Source organism: Arabidopsis thaliana, chromosome 3, assembly GCF_000001735.4.
Source record: "Arabidopsis thaliana chromosome 3, partial sequence".
Lineage (NCBI taxonomy): Eukaryota > Viridiplantae > Streptophyta > Magnoliopsida > Brassicales > Brassicaceae > Arabidopsis > Arabidopsis thaliana.
Genome location: NC_003074.8, coordinates 15,608,024 through 15,628,624, shown reverse-complemented (window position 1 = coordinate 15,628,624; position 20,601 = coordinate 15,608,024). Strand labels below are relative to the sequence as shown.

Below are 20,601 nucleotides of genomic sequence, written 5' to 3'. Positions count from 1 at the left end.
ATGAAGAAGAGTAGAAGGAGTTCATAATCTTCTTTGCAGGGATAAGATTCTTCTCTCCAAAAGTATATCTCTTACAAAACTTTCATAGGTCTAAACAATGACCATAAAATTATGTATATAGGTTACTAAAAATATGCAGGGTCTATTTTGCAAATAAGGAAAACTTCAGAGACTTCTTAAAGACTTGGTGAAACGTAGAAATTCTCTTTGCCAAATAAGGGTGTCGATCGACATAGACGTGATGTCCATCGCTTGAAAAATGTCTCTGATAGTCTTCACTGCTGAAAAGTTTCCAAAATTCTTTATTAAGCTCCATAGCTCTCAAATGTATAATTACACATGTAATGGCTCAAAACATACGAAAAGGACTAGAAAAACTCTAAAAACTATTCTAAAACTATGTTAGAAATCAGTAAAAATCATGATATATCAACTCTCCCAACTTAGCCTTTGCTTGCCCTCAAGCAAAACATAAAGCTGAACCTGTTGAAGAGGTTTGAAAAACATGGAAACTCCCGATCTCGCTGGCTTATTACCATGATCATACAAATCAATTCCATGTAAGAAACAGTTCTAGTCAAGTCCTAACCACCATATAATTCTCTACTAGCTTACACAACATCCTAGATTCCATACCAAATCTCACAACATCTGAGATGGGTACACTCAGTATGATGTATCCGATTTCACACATTCGGAATCAATCAGGTTTTCACAAGTGGATCTTACCTATTCTACATATATGCCTTCAAATCTCGGTAATATGAAACTGATTTGGTTGAACATAGATGACAAAAATTTGGTCCGAATCAAGCTTAAATTTTATTGTTATTCAATTTTTTCATTTCTATGTATTTTGTTTTACTTTTATATTTACAATTTTAATATTTCTAATAATTATTATGTTTTGTTAAATAAAAAACTACATTATATTTATATATATATATATATATATATATATATTTAATAAACCTACTTAAAAACTTCACTATTGGACAATAAAAAATGTAAAGATTCAACAAAAAAACTCCAAACTTTAAATTATTTAAAATTAATATTATAAAAATGTAAGGAGCTTCAATTAGGACTCCTCAATGGATTTGCTCTAAGGTGTGTGAATAAGCAGGCTACTAATCACAGTAAACATAGATGATTTGATAAAATGTTTCTTAAGTTTTAAAGCCTTAAATCAAGAAAAAAAAACTTATGAGAGAAAAGTTTTCAGCTCACTTATTAAGCTTTTCTATATATAAGATATAATAATAGGTTATTGACAATTGTTTTAAAAATCATATAAATAACTCATCCTTAAAGTCTTCAATTAAAAAAAAACAAGAAAAAAAACAAAAAATCTCCTCATAATATTTTAAAATTTGAATTTTATAAAAATATTAAATTTTGAAACTTGCATATGGACTAAGTATGAAATTATTCATAGTCCATACATCTATCTCATTAGTTATCTTTGGTAATGAACATTAATTTGTGTCTAGTTATATTTTCATTCCTGCTTCAACTCTCTAATGCAATCATTTCTTAGACGTTGTTTAGGATGTTTGATAAACTCATAGCTAACTTTCTCAATAATGGGTTCGTCAGTGGTACTGGAACATCTCACGTCATTGAGGAAATGCATTCGATAAATGTTGTTGTAAATTTACTCAGTCAATTGCTTAAATCTAGAAGTAATTTGATAAGAATGACATCTGGTAGCGAAATGAGGTTATAAAGCCGTTTAAATTAGTTGATTTGCCACTATAGTATTCAAACTGATAAAGAACATGAATCAAAGAGATATGTGAAATATTTTCTGTATTTCTCATCGTAACAGAATGTACAAGTATGAGTTTATATACTCTACACTAAACCGAATAAACCAATTACAATCTAAGTTAACCGGCTAAACCAGACTGTCTATATATACAATCTAATAGCACCCCTCAACCTTGAGCTTCATAGATGTTAAGAACTCCAGGCTTGATGTTGTTAGCTCTGAAGAGCTCCGGATAAAGAGGTTTAGTAAACATGTCTGCAAGCTGGTTATCATATCGAACGAACATGGTCTTGAGAATCCCAGCTTCAATACATTCCTTGACCTTGTGACAATCACGTTCTATATGTTTTGTTCTCTCGTGAAACACAGAATTGCTAGCAATGTGTAAAGCTGCTTCATTATCACTATATAAGTAAGCATGTGCTGTGAAAGGAACCTTAAGAGCTGTCAATATGTATCCAATCCATATGAGCTCCTTAGTAGATACAACCATAGCACGATACTCAGCTTCAGCAGTACTCATTGAAACCACATCATGTTTCTTTGATCTCCAAGATACCAAAGAAGAACCAATAAAAAGAGCAAATCCAGTCACACTCCTCCGACTATCTGGATAGGTTCCTCCATCAGCATCTGAAAACCCTCGCAAATCAAAATTTGCATTTGTACCATAAAACAGACCTTGTCCAATAGATCTGTTCAAGTAACGAAGAATTTTATGAACCACTACAAGATGAACATCTGTTGGAGCTGATGAGAATTGTGCAAGGTTAGAAACTGCAAATGTAATGTCTGGTCTAGGGATACACAAGTACTGAAGCTTGCCAATAAGACGACGATACTGTTTGGAATCAGCAAGAACAACACCAGTGTCTTGTGAAAGGGTCTGATTAGGTTCCATAGGTATAGAAGATGGCTTGCAATGAGAAAAACCAAAAGATGCTAACAAGTCTAGAACATAGTTCTGTTGATTCAGAGTAATACCTTGATCATTTCTAGCAATTTCAATGCCTAGAAAGAACTTAGGAGGACCAAGATCCCGAAAGTTGGAAAGCAGAACTCAACTGTGACTTCAATTCCACAACAGCTTCATCATGAGTACTTGCAATCAAAATATCATCAACATACACCAACACCGCCAGATAATGCCCATTAGCTTCTTTCATGAACAATGTATGATAACCATGACATTTCTCAAAACCAAAACCCACCAAAGTACTCTTAAATTTCGAGAACCATTGGCGAGAAGCCTGTTTCAAACCATAAATTGACTTATGAAGACGACATACAGAATTAGGAGAAACTTCTACTCCCATCAACTCTCCATAACCAAGAGGTAGCTTCATGTATATCTCTTCACTAAGATCACTATTAAGAAATGCATTTGAGACATCTAACTGATGTAATGACCATCTCATTTTAGGTGCCAAAGATAGAACAACCTTAACCGTAACCATCTTTACTACTGGAGAAAAGGTATCGATAAAATCAATCCCAACTTGTTGAGTGTACCCCTTTGCAACAAGTCTGGCCTTATATCTTTCTATACTGCCATCCGCATGAAATTTGATGGTGAAAACCCATTTGTATCCCACATCAGTTTTACCTTGTGGTAAGTCACAGATACTCCAAGTTTCAGTTCTTATAAAAGCTTTAATCTCCTTACCCATAGCATCAGTCCATTCCCTATCATTCTTAGCCTCTGAAAACTTTTATGGTATTTTTATTTTGGTGATGATGTTAACAAAAGCACTGAAAGGCTCAAATAAGTATGAATAAGAAATATAGTTGCCTAATGGATATGGGGAAGTTTTAGTAAATGTTTTAAAAGTATTATTATAACAATGAAAATCCTGCAAATGGGAAGGCAGTTTTCTCTGCCTAGTTAGTTTAGATTCAGAAGGAATAGAAACCATGGATGATGATTCATCTTGATTTTGAGGAGCATCAGAAGATGGTTGCACTAGAGGCAAATTTCCATCATGATTTGGTGCAGGAAGAGAAAATTGAGGAAAGAAATTCTTAACATCATCCGAGATAGTGGATGATGAAAAAGGAAAAATTTCCTCATGAAATATAACATGTCTAGAAACAGAAACTGAGTATGTCTCAATATCTAATAGCTTATACCATTTAAAACCTGATGGATATCCTAGAAAAACACAAGCTCTAGCTCTAGGATCAAATTTGGTTCTATTCTTAAGGGAAGTTGAGCTATAAAAGAAACAACCAAATGTTCTAAGAAATTGATAATCAGGTTTCTCACTAGTTAACTTTTCATAAAGAGTTTTGTTTTCCAAGACTGGGGAAGGTAATCTATTAATCAAGAAAGCTGCTGTTAAAACACAATCCCCCCCAAAACTTTAAAAGAACTCATGATTGAAACATGAGTGCCCTAGCTACATTCAACAGATGTTGATGCTTTCTCTCTACAATAGAGTTTTGTTAAGGAGTTTCAGGATAAGAATGAAAGCTTTTAATTCATTTTTCAAGATATAAAGATGTATATTTCAGTTCATTAGCATTATCTGACCTAACTGAACAAACTTAAGCATTGTATTGAGTTTCAACACGATTAAGAAAACCATGAAAAACATGTAAGACATCAGATTTCTGTTTAAGCATATAAATCCATGTAGCACGACTAAAATCATCAACAATTGTCAAAAAATATCTAAAACCATCTATAGTAGGCACATAAAACGGACCCCATGTGTCAATATGAATCAATTCAAATGGTTGATTACGCATATGTGTTGACAATTTAAAAGGCAAATGCATCTGTTTAGCAAGATGACAAACATGACAATGATGAGATGTTTTATTAATTTTCTGTTTAGACAACAATAAAACTTCAGAAAGAGTATCAATTTTATACAAAGATGGATTTTCTAATCGTTTATGCCACATATCAGGTTCAACATGAACACTAGCACAAACAGACATACCTTAAGAAGACTCACAAGCATGTCTAAGAGACTTATCAACATTCAGGACATATAGATTTGCAACTTGACTACCGTGCCCAATCATTAACTCCTGAGTAATTGCCTGAATAGAGCAAGCATCAGAAGTAAAACTGACTTTAGATTTCAAAGTTTTAGTCACAACACTCACACTTAACAAATTATACTTGAATTCAAGAATCTGTAACACATTATGTAAAGACAAAGCATCAGTAAGTTGAACATAACTAGCACCCTCAATTTTCACAGTCTGACCATTAGGTAACCAGACATAGGTTCTATCTAAGGCTTTTGTACTCTATATAGATTTCCCTTTCATGAGTAACGTGATGACTAGCCCCTGAATCTATTACCCAAGCTCTATGAGACAACTCAGTTTCATGAGGTATAGATGAAGTCAACATGTCATAGTAAGATAAGTCATAAAGAGAAAGAAATGTACCAGTTATCTGTGAGATAGATGGTACGGAAGTGGAAGACGAGGCTATAGCCTTATCAGGAGATGGAAAGATAGTATTTGACTGGAGCTTAGAGCTTAGATTTGGAGCTTAGATAAGAAATCATTTATTGAAGTTGATTTGGTGACATGTCTGCATTCTTCTCTTCAGACAAATTCTCTTTTTGAAAAACCATAGAATCATTCTGAGACAACACTGGGTCTGAGCTAGTCTTATTGGTACTGCCCACATAGTTATTCTTCTTAGCCCTTGGATGACCAGGAGGATAACCATGCATCTTGTTACATTTGTCCACAGTATGACCAACACGGAAGCAATGAGAACACTTAGGCTTCTGTGAATTGCCTTGTGCCCTCAGAATATTGTTCTGTTCAGTAAGAATGGCCTGAGCTTGAAAAGCAGAAGGAGTACACACCACCGGTCTTGAATATCCAACAATTCTTTGACTCTCATCCTGATCCAGTATGTTGTAAATCTCATTCAATCCAGGTCTTGGTTTCATATTCAATATCTGACCACGCATGTTATTGAAATTATCATTCAATCCCATCAAAAACTGAATCACACGACTTGTCTTTGCTTCCTCAAGAAGTTCTTAACCTGGTCACAGTCACATTTCTTCACAGTCCGAGTTTTTGTGTTTGACAATTGTTCCCACAATGTCTTCTTCTTAGTGAAGTATGTTAACAGATCCAGATCTCCCTGCTTGAGTGTCATGACAGCCTGTTCAAGTTGATATTTCCTTGGCAGATTATTAACCTTGAACGTAGTGAATAGATCATCCCACATTTCCATAGCATCCTAAATATACAATATGCTATCATATATCTTCTTGTTCACGACATTAAGAATCCACGATTTCACCATACGATTTCATCTACTCCACACATGGAAACTCAAATCATCTTCAGAAGGTCTAAACAACGATCCATCAACTAAGCCTAGCTTGTTCTTTGCATCTAAGCTAATTTTCATCGCAGTCGACCAACTGTTGTAATTAGTTCCATCAAGAATGTGAGATACAATCGATAAACCTGGATGATCTGATGAATGGAGAACCAATGGATTGTCAAAAAAATCAGTTTTCTTCAACATCGATCCATGGACCTCAGAAGCTTCGAATCACCGATTGAGCTGTTGTTGAGCTCTCGCAACTTCAGGATCTTCAACAATCATCGAGTTACGAGTAGATCGAGCAACAGAACCACCATCGTCAGGTGTAACATTGAGATTCATCATTTTTCCACCTTTCTTCACCATTTTCGCCAAAATCGAGAGTGCGGAAGAACAATCGATGTAAAGAGAAGCGAATAATCAAAGAATTTATGAAGAAATCGAAGATCGGAAGGTAAAATCAACTCGAAAGACGCAAAAAAAAATCTCTGATACCATGATAGAGAACATGAATCAAAGAGATATGTGAAATTTTTTCTGTATTTCTCATCGTACCATAATGTACAAATATGAGTTTATATACTCTACACTAAACCGAATAAACCAATTACAATCTAAGTTAACCGGCTAAACCGGACTGTCTATATATACAATCTAATACAAACTAACACTGATGACCTAAGTAAAAAACTGAAGATCTCAAGGTTGAAACTGACACTACAGACTTAAGTAATATTCGAGATCGTAAAGTTGTGGCGGTAGTTCCCTTCATTAAACAGAGTCTTTATGTTCCAATTTTTTTAATCAACATGTCTGCTTCTATTTCAGCTTATGCAATCTTAGCGCAACATGGTTGTTAATCCTTTAGAGATTGTTCTTCCGAATAAACAAATAGGTCAATCTTAGATAAAGAGGTTGTTCGTTCGAAAAAATTCTTTTATGTCTAGTTTTTTTTAGTTTTTTTTTCTTTCATTTTCCTCATCAGCTTGAAAGCAAAAGAATGATATTTTCCTCATTAACTTGTGACGCACTAAATAGATAGTTTTGTTTATTAGTCAACATGTTGCTTGATTTTATTTTTAAAAAATATATTTATTGGAAAATAAGAAAATAAACTAATTTGAGTGGTGTTTGGGCTTTAATCAGGTTCAGTCCAGCCTTTGCTATTCCTCCCGTTCCTAGTCTGCTCGTCTAAACCTTTGTATCACATTATTGAGTTTGTTTCCTTGCTAAGAAGAAGTTTCGTTTTGTTTGTTTAGATCGATGGACCTCTAAGTTTACAAGGCCTTCTTCTCCATGATGTTGTTTGTTGTGGTTGTTATCTATCTCGGTTCTTCGTTATTCTTGGTCTTAAGAGTGGTGATTTCGAGAGGTTAGGCCTTTCCTCTTGTCGTTGCCTTCTTGATCTGTTTTGATAGGATCATGTTTTGAAGGTTTCTAGTACGCAGTTGGACGCAGCAGTCGATCGTCGTATTCGGAAGTGTGCTCGAGGTTCGCTTAACTCATTTGTCTTGCTTACCGAGTTATGAAGTGTTGGTTCTTGGTTTCTGAGAGATCAGCTCTCATCGTGATCGGAGGAGGTAGATGTTATCTTTGGGTTGGCCGCGGGCATCCTTGGTAAATCTCAATCGCATGTGCTTTAGAAGATTTGGTTTACTTGTGTTTTTGTGGTCCTTTGTTTTTGTTAAGGTTTAAGCTTGTTGCTTCTTTCTTAGTTTTGGGTTTCGACCTCTTGCGTTTGTGGTTTGAAAGCTCTTGCTTTGTACTACTGTTTTTAGTTTCCCTTCTATAAGGCTTAGTTTCCGGGGAAATTTCGTCTTCCACCGATTTTGATTCCGGGGACTTTCATGTCGTCCGTCTGGCATTAGTTTTCCTCTTTTGGACTTTGTATTTCACCTTGGTTCCAATCTAAGATCAATAATAAAATTTTAGACCACAAAAAAAAAACTAACTTAAATAAAGAATACAAGAAGATTGACCAATTTGTTTCAGAAAAATTAAAAATCCATGTGTCATCTCGAAATCTGTATTAATTTTTATATTTTAATTATTTTTAATTTTTAGATAAAATTTCAGCTTTTTTTAAAATACAAATATGTTGAAATATATATTGGTGAAAAAAAATTATTAGAGAAATTCCTAAAAATAGCACTAAAACAAGTTTTACGGACAATAATAGCACACACTCCATAAACTTCCAAAATTAGCACTACTTGATTTAATATGAAGTTTTTTGTTCTAAAAGTATTATCACTAATTTTTTTTTCAATAATACCACAATTTTATATAAAAATTATTCAACCAAAATAAATTAGAAATAAATTTAAAATATTATATTTGGGTTCTCTATTTCCAATTTAGGGTATATATTTCAAACATTTAAAAGAAATTTTGATTTATTTTAATATTAGTTTATGGTATTATATTTGGGTTCCCAATTTCCAACTTAGGGTATATATTTTCACCATTTAAAAGTGATTTTTTATTTTAAAATTAGTTTGTGCTATTATATTTGAGTTCTCTATTTCCAATTTAGGATATATATTTCCACTATTTAAAAAAGTTTTTGATTCAATTTAATATTAAAATAGTGTTTGCTCTCATTTTTATTTGGAGGATTGACACAAATGGTAGTAACAAACTCTATTATTTAATTAATGAGAATATTACACTCTAAAACACTTTTTAAAAAACATTTTCGTGGTTAGGCACTTTCTAAAGAGAACGCACTTTGAATGGATAATTTGACTCATTTACCCTCTAACCACATATCGCTTTATCTCTCTCCTTCTCCTATCCTTTCTCTCTCTTTCTCTCTTATCCTTTCTCTCTCTTTCTCTCACTTTATCGAAAAATAAACAAAAATCAAGCCAAAAAAATAGATTTCTTACTTTTTCTTTTCGCCCTCTTCAACAAATCATCAGCTTTTATGAGAAAGAGAGATTGAGATTCAGCTTTCTAAATTTTCCGCGTCTGCTTTGATCTGACTTGAAGGAGAATTTTTCAGACCATCAATTTGAGAATCTGGCTAATTTAGTTACATGACTCGTTGAATGCTTGAATTGGATTTGTGGTTTGCTTTTCGTTTTATGTTTTTGCTGTTTGTTGTAAAATTAATTTGATTACTTGCTCTTTGATTCTTTGTCTTGCTTCTCCAATTACATATTCGAGATTTTTCTCTTGAATTGGGATTAAAGCCTTGTAGTGGACTTCGAATCGTTTGATAGCAATGGTCGAATCACTAATTGATGGAACTCGTTGCTTAGTTCCTGTTATGTGGATTTGATTCATGATTATATTTGGGTTGTATCTTTTCAGAAAATCTGGTTATCTTATGTATTCATCATAAACGGTTTATAAGTTTTTTGATGGTTGATTCACTTATTGAAGAACCTTGTTGCTAGTTCTGGTTCTCTGAAATTGATGGAGGTTTTACCTTAAATTTGAGACTAATTTTCATTCACAGATGTTAGATTGATTTCTGGACACGTTCTTCTTTACATTTTGGTGCAAAATTGAGAAAATCATCTTCACAGAATTAAATGAACAGACCTCTGTGGACAACGATTTCTGTACATGTTTTTCTTTACTTTTTTTATCTCAAAATCCAATCGAGAAGATCATCTTAACAGAGTTAAATGAACAATACTTATGTGGACAAGGACTTGTGGACACGTTCTTCCCTTGAATTTGTAATCATTTATGTTATATCTGAGATGTTTTGTATATAAAATCAAACTTGGACTTGTATTTTAAAACTTTAAAATCCAATCGGAAAGATCATCTTAACAGAGTTAAATGAACAAACCTCTATGGACAGCGATTTCTCGACACGTTCTTCTTTACCTTTTTATCTCATTTTACTTGAACTTGTCTCTAAGTTTTTTGCTGTTAAATTCTATGGCTTTTGAAAAGAAATGACATTGTTCTTTTTGTAATCGCTGCGTTAGTAATCAGTCATTTTGAAAATAATAAAGTTTTTTTAATAATATTTGTGTCAGTCCCCCAAACTATTTTAGATTTTATTTTAGTTTTATAATATTGATTCGGAAATTAATATTAACAAAATTAAAAATGATTTTGATTTGGTTTAATTCACTTTCCTTATCATCTTTCTCATCATTGCTAAGAAATTTTTTATGAAGAGACATTTTATTTCAACTAAGAAAGAGGTGTTATTTGAGAACCACAAAAAAATAACGTGAAGACCAAAACAGCTGGAAGTTATGAAGATGGCCATGTGGTTGCTTATCTAAATCGGTAAGAGAATGGTGGCTTCATTAATTACATCTATACCTAAATTTTTATATCTTCATATAGTCACATTTGTTCACTATGCTTATGAAGGAAAAAAATCATGTTCTGAAAAATGTAGTAATATTTCATATCTGTCTTATCATATTCGTATCACATGTGGTCTCTCTTTAATGCGTTCAAACGCTTTCCAACGTATCAACTGCCTACTCAATAGTCAATACACACAAAGGTCGGTAACACATGGAGATGGAAATTATATTTAGGCTTTAAAATAGATTTTGATTTACTATTTTAAAAAATTTATTTTTTCGCTTGTTAAATTTTAATTTCTAAGTTAATGAAAAATGTACAGTCAAGTTAATTTTAGTCTTTCAAATAAAATAGAAAATGTTAAAGTATTTTATACTAAAATCTATATTGGACAATGAAATATTTTTGTATAAAGTAAAATCCAAATACTCATTTAAAAATTACTATCATTCATGGTATAATCTACAAATTCAACTTTCTAAACATCAAATAAATCCACTTCGAACCAAAATCAAACAAAACCAAAAGTTCATATATGTTAAATATTTTTTCAAAAACATTTACTCTAGATATGTTTTTCTTCAGAGAGATGTTATTTTAAAATAATTTTTCTTGTTATTTATAGTTTTTGTTTTTTAATTTTTTGTTCTACTTTAGCAACAACACCATTTTGCTCACATATATAATCATCATATGATTTATTCCCTTGCATGTACGGTTTGTTGTTCGTTACTTTAATTTGATGTAAACATAACTATTTTAAGAGATGGTACAGATTGTGAATTCTGATGGTTTTCATAATACTATCACAAAAATCTTATAATTTTCCAACATATAATTTCTTACTCAGCCAAAGGAAAACATAACACATTATCTATTCGACTGATTTGATCTCGCCACCACAGTTCATTTCATATACCGCAACAAATTAATAAGCATTTTATGTATTTTACAACTTTTTTATTAGCTTTTGTTTTATAATAAGAAACTTTTAAATACAGGAAAATAAAATAAGAGGGTAGGTGGAAGTTATTAACACGCATTAATGGCAACTAACTAAAATCCTTTAATATAGCTTTGTTTCCGCTCACGAGATTATTTATCTTCACAATTTTTTTTCGTCTCTCAAACCAACGCAAAAGAACAATGTCTAACGTTGTAGTAATCGCCGTTGTTCTCATCGTAGCATCGCTAACAGGACATGTGTCAGCACAAATGGATATGTCTCCGTCGTCAGGACCATCGGGTGCACCAGACTGCATGGCGAACCTAATGAACATGACAGGCTGTCTCTCGTACGTTACGGTCGGAGAAGGTGGTGGTGCGGCCAAGCCGGACAAGACGTGTTGTCCGGCGCTAGCGGGGCTAGTGGAGAGCTCGCCGCAATGCTTATGTTACCTCCTCTCCGGTGACATGGCGGCACAACTTGGAATCAAGATTGATAAGGCAAAGGCTCTCAAACTTCCCGGAGTTTGCGGCGTGATCACTCCCGATCCTTCACTTTGTTCTCGTATATTTCTTGACCTTCTTTCTAGTTCTTGGTTTGCATATTCATGAGAGTTGTTAAGAAATAATCTTGCATGCAAATATAGTTATACGACCACTAATGACTATTCATGACCAATAATAACTCAAATGTATAAACTTATATTATTCAAATTTGTGATAATAAGAAGCTGAGTATATTAGGAGATAGATATTTTGAAACTGAAATCTAGGAGATAGAAATTGAAGGAAAATATAGACAAATCTTTAGTGATTTTTTCAAAAACATGAAATAATGTGTACTATATATAATTTTTATGTTATACCATTTACCGATTGATATTCGAAAAGTATGAAAATAAAAGTTGCATTTGATAGGTGATTTTTTATTCATATAAATAGTTAAATTTTCTTTGTGGAATTCTAGAAAATGAACTAATGTGGATATAGATTTATATATTGAGAAATGTTTTAAGAATGAATAAAATTATTCCTGTATGTGTCTTACTAATGTTTTGAATTTTGTTAAAATTAAGAATCGATAGAAAATGTGAATTCATTTATTGATTAGGCGAGCCATCCAACTTTACTACTCAACCACTTTTGTCGGTCGTCGAAAAGTATTTCTTTGTGTCTTATTTTATTGCCCTTTCTTGATGTTAAAGTTACTGAAATATAGATTTACCCCACAACTTTACAATTCATCTACTTTAAGCTCAGATTCATGCAAATCAAAAGAACAAAGTTCTTACTAATTGATGAGTGACTCAAAATATCTTCTCAACAAGAGTTCTAATTAAATTTCTGTTATTACCAGTTTTTGGAATTCCTGTTGGAGCACCTGTAGCTATGGGAGACGAGGGAGCCTCCCCAGCCTATGCTCCAGGTTCGATGTCAGGTAAACGATCCACTTCATTTCTCTTTTTAGATTCTTGAACCGGTTAAAGAGAAAATTCACCACAGTAAAAAAATCAAATTATTTTTGTACTTTGAATAAAAGAATTGTATTTTGGTTTGGTTTGGTTCGGTACTTTGTCAACCGATTAATTAACCATAGTGATTGAAATTTGGATAGGTGCAGAATCACCAGGAGGATTTGGGTCGGGTCCTTCGGCTAGTAGAGGGAGCGATGCACCAAGCAGTGCACCTTATTCTCTTTTTCTCAATCTTATAATTTTCCCATTAGCTTTTGCATTTTACATCTTTTGCTGATTTCATTCTCTTCCAACCATTAACAACACCATTATTTGTTATGTATTTTCTTAAAAGAGTATTATTGCTTTTGTAGGCTATGTTCTTGAATTTATTACTTTGTGTATCCACGGATTATTTCTTCATTCATCTTATTGAATAAAGATTGTTTTTTTTTCAATAACCGGGAAATACCGAACCAAAACTCAAAATTATTTACTACAATTTGCAACCATTAATCGCTATATGTGAAATTTCAAAAGCACATTTCCATAATCATGGAATATGTGATGCGCAGTGGTATATAACTAGATGATGAATGTTTGAGATGGTCATATAAGGATCCGTAAGCAACAACCATGTTTATCTCTAACTATGGTGGAACCTTGCGTTTGATTGGTGACTAAAATGAAAGTTGTATAAAACTTTTGTTACCGATCAAAAAAGTGTTACTAAAGCTGTACAAACAAAATCAATAAAAAAAAACTGTGTAATATTAAAATAACTGTATGCATTATCTTCGGTCTTCAGTATCTTCAAGAAACTCTATCTCTCCTCAATTTAAAAAAATTATTCATGTAAAACCAAAAAGAAAATAATCATTCACGTTAAGAGATAACACGTGAATCATACATACGTAATGCTATTGGCTGATTAAAATTTCTTTTATCTGAATTATTTTTTATTAATAAAATAAATATTATAAAGTATAACATTCTTCTCCTAAAGAAGAACAAAGCAAATTTTATAAACAAATTGTTCCTTCTCAGAAACGAGTGATTTCATTTCTCAGCATAATCTTGAAAAAGAGTAGAATACACTACTTCATTTTCAGTTATATAAGATCAAGGTAATAATTATTGTTTAAGATTTATTTACGTTGCTAATTTATAATTAAAATAAAAAATATTATGTAAATATAACTTTAATATTTATAATATAGTTGTCTTATAGAACACATTCATTTTTTAATACATTCATATTATAATTTTTTTAATGATTACATTTTTGTTGAAATGTAAAAATAATTTTATAAGATCGTATTTGTACTATTTTTATAATTAGAATTATTAATTATTGTAAAATATAAATTATTACTAAAATTTTAGTAAATTGATTTGTCATAATTAATATTTTGCCTACATTGAAGGTCCTACCTCTTCACGTTGACGAAAGAATGTAAGTTATATAATTTTTTTTATATCCCATTTATACGATTCATTCATATATATATATATATATATATACATTTAAATATTTTCATATTTTTTAGAAAGAATATTGGTCGCCTTCTGAAGAGAATATTGTGCTTGAACTATATGAAGCCGAGCTTGTTAAAGTAGACTATAATACATATGGTCTAAATATACCATATCGAAATCGTATTATGAGCGAACTATTAAAGAGGACAAAAAAACATGTTAATAGTTGGATAAAGGCTAAAAACAAGATAGATACATTGAAGGAAAATTACAAAGAATAGGTAGATTTAATGGATAAAACAAGTGTAAGTTCGGATCGCAGAACTGGAGTTATCGGTATGGATGACGATTGGTGGCAAGAATATGAGGCGGTATGTAACACCTCCTCCCAAACTACTGAAAAGGCGTGCCACTTTTCCTAGAAAACATTATTCGGTACTTATTATCTATCCTTAACACTTTCACATTCACCTTATCCAAGAAGCATTCTTATTAAATTTATAAAAATAACTTGTCTTAAGTAACATATTCATACTGAAAAGGCGTACCACTTTTCCTAGAAAACATTATTCCATACTTATTATTTCTCCTTAACACTTTCACATTCACCTTGTTCAAGAAGCATTCTTAGTAAATTCATAAAAGTAACACCGAAAACTCGTAAAAATAATTAAAGAAATTTAAAGAAAAACTATGTCTTTGTATTATTGAAAAATAAACCCAAATCCCAAAGAACACCATGAAGAGAGACAAGCTTGAACAGCTATTCAACATCATCTTCACCTCGTAAAGAAGGGGAAAAAGGGGGTTACTCAGTGAACGAAACATAGAACAATTTCTTAAGCTATACAACAATCATCATAACACACAACCTTAGAGCATCTCCATCAATAAGAAACTCAACAAGGTTTTCAAAAAAACTTTTTTTTAGTATTTTATTGTAATTTAGCTATATGATTAAATTTTAATTTTTTTTATAAAAATGAACCAATGTTATAGAAAGAAATGTTATCATTAGATAGAGAGAGTATCTAAGAGTTTCTCATATGAGAAACTTTCTACACTCTCTCTTTTTCTTTTTTATTATTTACACTTTTATTATTATGAGAAACTCTATTGAGATACTCCCAATGAAGATGGTCTTAGATACAAGCAATCTACCTAACATGCTTTAACTTCTAACAATATATTCATAACAACCATCTTATTATGGGTTAAGATAATTTTAGTAACCGATAAATTGATGAGAGTAAAGAACACAAAAGTGTTTAGGAAGAATTATATTAGACTATTATCATAATAAAGATGCAAGATTTATTGTCTTATATAAAGATAAAATAAATCTAAGTTTCATCAAAATGATAAACTCTAATGTAAATAATATAATTAGACATAATATCAAATTTACTAAACTCAGATATTGACAATCCACAATGTAAATAATATAATTGGACATAATATCAAATTTACTAAACTCGGATATTGACAATCCACAATATTTCCATAATCATATCTTGATTTTGGTTTGTAATCTCTATCGGTTTCGACTCGGTTTAGGTCGATCTCATCGATCTCCCAATAGAAATGTCATACAAAATCAACTATTGCTAGATTCAGAAAGCTTGGCAAGTTTCAGTATGTGTTGTCAATCTTGGGCTCACATGGTGTTAAACGTATGCATGATACATATTCTGGTGCATCAATAATGTGGGCACGAGGTTTGCCTTTTGTGAAATGATGTGGATTATGCACTAGGTATGAGGCCAGACAAAAAGAGCATATGTTATCTGCTTTTAAAATTTTAGTAGAGAGAGGTGGTATTGTTTACGAACTCCTATGTTTTAATTCATGATAATGGCTTCTGAAGCTTTTTTAACAAGGCAAGGAAGTTCAACCTATCTTTTTATATACAATTAAATAAGAAATATCGTCAGAATATTTTTAGCGGAAAAAGTATCTTCGGAATATTCTTGGCAGAAAAAATCACTATTTCATTATGTTAACCTAAAACATTTTCAAATAGGTGTAAAATTTTCATTAAAAATTAAAAAGTGTATAAATGAAAATAAATTACCAGAAGGGGTGGAATTTAAAAGGGGTAGCCTTGGATGGGCATTCCTAACAATTTCTTAAATTCTTATTATATTTTATGTTCATTAATATACAAAAACTCATAAAATTTTGATAGTTAATCTCATGAAATTACTAGTCATTTTTTTTTTTATTAAACTAAAAATCAACCAAAGAACAATCAAAATTTGTTTTTCTTATTCCCTCCTCTTAACTAGCCAATCAAAATATAGATGGACATTTTTAGTACAATCAAGATACAAAATGTTGTAGTGTTAATTTCTCGTAATGCAAATGTCAAAGCGAGCAATTTAGCATGAAAAGTTTGTACCGAACCGCATCATATCACGTATATAAACAACATTCCTCAGAAATGACTCTTTTGATTCAACTAGCTAAGTTCTTTCTCTCTTTTTCTCTCTTTCTTTCTTCCTTTCTTTTCTTGTGTGAAACTAAACCCATTATTCTACAGTATATATAGAGAAACACTAAACACTAAGTGACATGTTCAATACCCAAATTTTCATAAATATTTTTGTTATATATGTAATATATTTTCATATATATATTTTTTTTTCTTAAAACAATAACTATAAAAAATGGTCTACTTAAGCCATGTGTCTTTTACCTCTTTTGTTTACTACCCAAATTTTCATTATGACAATGTATCAGTTCTTAAAGCTAATGTGTTTTTTTCTTAAGGTCTTATGTAGTTATATATTGATAGTGACCTTCTTAGCTCATTTTATACAACCATTTTAAATAGGGAAAAAATATTCAGCTATACCAAGTATAACAGATTACATGCCAACACATGCCAAGTTCAAAAATGTACAACCAACTACACGAAGTAGATTTATTGTATGCCCACATATACCAACTATATGATGACATGTGGCCAACCTCACGAACATATTTTTCTGGTATACCAATTGTCGAAATCCGGTGTTGATCATCGTTGACCAACATTGACCAACAAAAATATTTAAAAATATGAATTTTTATAATATTACTTAAAACATTTATTCTATTGAATAGTTTACTGTTTTGTAGAATAAATAAAAAAATTCTATATTTTTTCAAAAAAAATTGTATGATTCTTATTATTTTTTTTTTTTCAATTTCAAAACTAACTTAAAAGGGAAATGAAAATAAATTTTATTAATTTCATTAGGGAAAAATTAAGTAGATGACTCTTTAGTCTAAAGTTTGCATGGCAAAAGAAAAAGTATAAAGTTTTTTGCCAAAATAAAAATCATAATACATAGTTAAAAATAGGAAAAAAGATGTTCAGCTACACCGAGTATAACAGAATACATGACCACACATACCAAGTTTAGAAATGTACAACCAACTACACGAACTAGATGTATTGCATGCCCACATATACCAACTATATGACGACATGTGGTGAACATCACGAACATCTTTTTCCGGCATACGAATTGTCAAAATCAATCATTGACCGGCATTGACCAACAAAAATATTCAAAAGATATAAATTTTTATTATTTTTGATATTACTTAGAAAGTTACTCTATTGAATAGTTTATGGTATTTTAGAATAAATAAACACATTGTATATCTAACTAAAATATATTTTGTATGATTCTTATTATTATTTAGTTTTTTTCAATTTCAAAACTAAATTAAAAGGGAAATGAAAATATATTTAATTAATTTCATTAGGAACAAATTAAGTAGATGACTCTTTAGTCTAAATTTTACATGGTAAAAAGAAATATAATTTTTTTGCCAAAATTAAAATCAAAATACATAGTTAAAAAATATAGAAAATTTACATATTCTTTAGTCTAAATAAAATAGGTCGCAAAGTTTTTTTTTAATATATAGATAATTAACGATAACAATTTTAGCAAAAACATTTGTACTATAAGACGTTAATTTTTTATTGACAATGTAAAAACAATAAATTCGCTTAATTATTTTTATTTCACTTTTATTTTACTTTTGAAATTGAAAAACTATCTAATTATAATAGTCAATGTATTAAATAGATACACAAAATATATTTATGTTTAATATATAATATGTTTCCTTTTAAATTATATAACAGTAGAAACGATTCAATTGAATATCTTTTTATTTTAAATTTTTTTTTTTTTGAATATTTTGGTTGGTCAATGCCGGTCAAGGATGGTCAACACCAAATTTTGACGATTGATATACCGGAAAAAGATGTTCGTGATATTGACCACATGTCGTCATATAGTTGGTATATGTGGACATGCAATACATGTAGTTCGTATAATTGGTTGTACATTTCTAAACTTGGCATGTGTGGCCATGTATTTCATCATACTTGGTGTAGCTTAGTATTTTTTTCCGTCCTTAATCTAAACCAACTACGATATGTTAATTATTTTATTTAACGAATTCAGTTTTTTTATAAACATGATTCTTTCATTATTAGTTTTTGTAGCGGAATTTGTTAATTTTCAAAATAATAAAAAGAAGAGAGATGTTTTAAAATATATATATATAGTATCATCGATAGCATACCTAAGCTAATAATTTTAGAACCCCTACATTAAGTTGTGTAGTTTGTTTCATTGGAGTCATTTATTAAATTCTAAGTAACGAAACTTAGGGGGTGTTATTGGTTTCGGATTTACAAAGAATTTTAATGATTTCAATCAAATCCTAAAAACTATTGTTAGAGATTTTTTATAAGCTTGTTAATTTTTTTTTATAATCTTGTAAAGTCTCTCAAACAATCTCTCTATTTTGATAATACCTTTCATGACTTTTCATGACTTTATTTTGTGAAGAAAAATGTAGAAAGTCATGAACTGATAACATAATAATTGAAATCATTAACAATCAGAGATTCTTTTGTTTTAATTGAATAACACAAAACTTTTACTCATTTTATAAGAGTATGAATCCAATAACCCAAAATTTATAAAAATTTTAGATTACTTTTTACAAATCTTAAATGAATAACACAAAACTTTAACATACTTTTAAAAAGTCTTGATTGAATAACAACAGATTTTACGTGACATTTTAACGTGCCCCATATTAAAGTATCGTTCAAATTGTCATCTTGTCTTGCAAGAGATCTCCTCCAACTTCACCAAGTTTCAACTTTTAACCCGTATTTGAAGATGGAACACATGAAATTGGATTCTTGAAGTTTCATAAGGGTCTGGTTTGGGTATTTATAATTTGTTTTGTTATTACAGACATGACCGCACAAAAAGAAATATTATATCAAGAAAAAAGGACAAAAGACAATTTTGAATTGTAGGAAAATGTTAAAGAAGATCAAGACGCATATATAGCATATATAGTTGATTATCTCATATTAGTTATGTACTGGTCGTTAAATTTTCCTAAATATTCTCACAAGATAGCATATTTTACTATTTTGCACCAATATTTTGGAAAGAAATAACGTGTTAAAAAATATATGTTCAGATATTAAAGTGTCACTGTCTCTGAATCGGGCCACCCAGTATTAAAATTATTTACATTTCTGCCATATAATATATATATTTGGTGGTTACTCCAGTGAGTGAAACGAAATTATCCTTTAGAAAACGATTGTCAAGAAAACAGTCGTCAGCCGAAGAGATTTCGATGAAACGACGTGTCAGATTCGATAGACATGATTTCTTTCCAGTTTCAACTTCTCAAGAAACCGGAAAATAACACAGTAATTAACATTATTCTATCCTTTAATCTTTATAGACGGTGGTTACTTTTTTTTACCCAAATCGCAAAAGTTATTTTTATCTTCATATTTAATTTTTATTGGTCAGATTTTTCTGTTTGCTCGTCGGCTTCATATTAATTATAACGAATATGATTGGCTATCCTCTCAAGTTTCAAGTGATGTATGCAAATATTCTATCCTTCTTTTTTAAATCCAAAAATTTACCTCAATCAAAGTCGCAAAAAAATAAAAGATTAGCAAAATTAATATAGAAGTTTAATGTATTCACATTTTTTTCAGAAATTTAGATTTTTTATTTATATATATTTTTATTCATATGTTGTTTTTCAAAAGCTTACATTTCTATTCTATACATATATAATTCTTTTTTTTTTTCTTTTTCATAAATATCTTAATATATATATAATATTATAATTTAAAAATATTAATTAACATGATGTCGAAAGTATCAATTAGTGATACGACTAATCGCGATTGGTCACTTATGATAGTATAATCAAAATTGTGAGACTACTATGAATTATTAAATGTATTCTAATAACTATATTTATATACATCTTGCTTCAATGTA

General features: G+C 30.6%; 1 protein-coding gene, 1 long non-coding RNA gene and 1 pseudogene across 4 annotated transcripts; 2 read left to right on the top strand and 1 right to left on the bottom strand.

The window, feature by feature from the left end:
* Window positions 1-1,940: 1,940 nt before the first annotated feature.
* Window positions 1,941-6,458, bottom strand: AT3G43723 (annotated as a pseudogene; the record flags this gene model as incomplete). The annotated part of the gene is made up of 1 exon: window positions 1,941-6,458.
* Window positions 6,459-11,315: 4,857 nt separating this feature from the next.
* Window positions 11,316-13,239, top strand: LTPG2 (Bifunctional inhibitor/lipid-transfer protein/seed storage 2S albumin superfamily protein). Of its 2 annotated transcripts, none has more exons than NM_114240.4 (3): window positions 11,316-11,889; window positions 12,682-12,762; window positions 12,940-13,239. In NM_114240.4, the coding sequence occupies exons 1-3, from the start codon at window positions 11,526-11,528 to the stop codon at window positions 13,074-13,076; spliced, it is 582 nt and encodes a 193-aa protein (NP_189958.1). In that variant the 5' UTR covers window positions 11,316-11,525; the 3' UTR covers window positions 13,077-13,239. The 2 variants fall into 2 exon arrangements, with proteins under 2 accessions (NP_189958.1, NP_001030803.1); NM_001035726.2 differs by having other exon boundaries at window positions 11,476-11,889; window positions 12,946-13,234.
* A 2,549-nt stretch (window positions 13,240-15,788) lies between these two features.
* Window positions 15,789-16,088, top strand: AT3G06655. Its single transcript, NR_141270.1, has one exon. It is a non-coding gene; the product is annotated as an other RNA (long non-coding RNA).
* The last annotated feature ends 4,513 nt before the right edge of the window (window positions 16,089-20,601 follow it).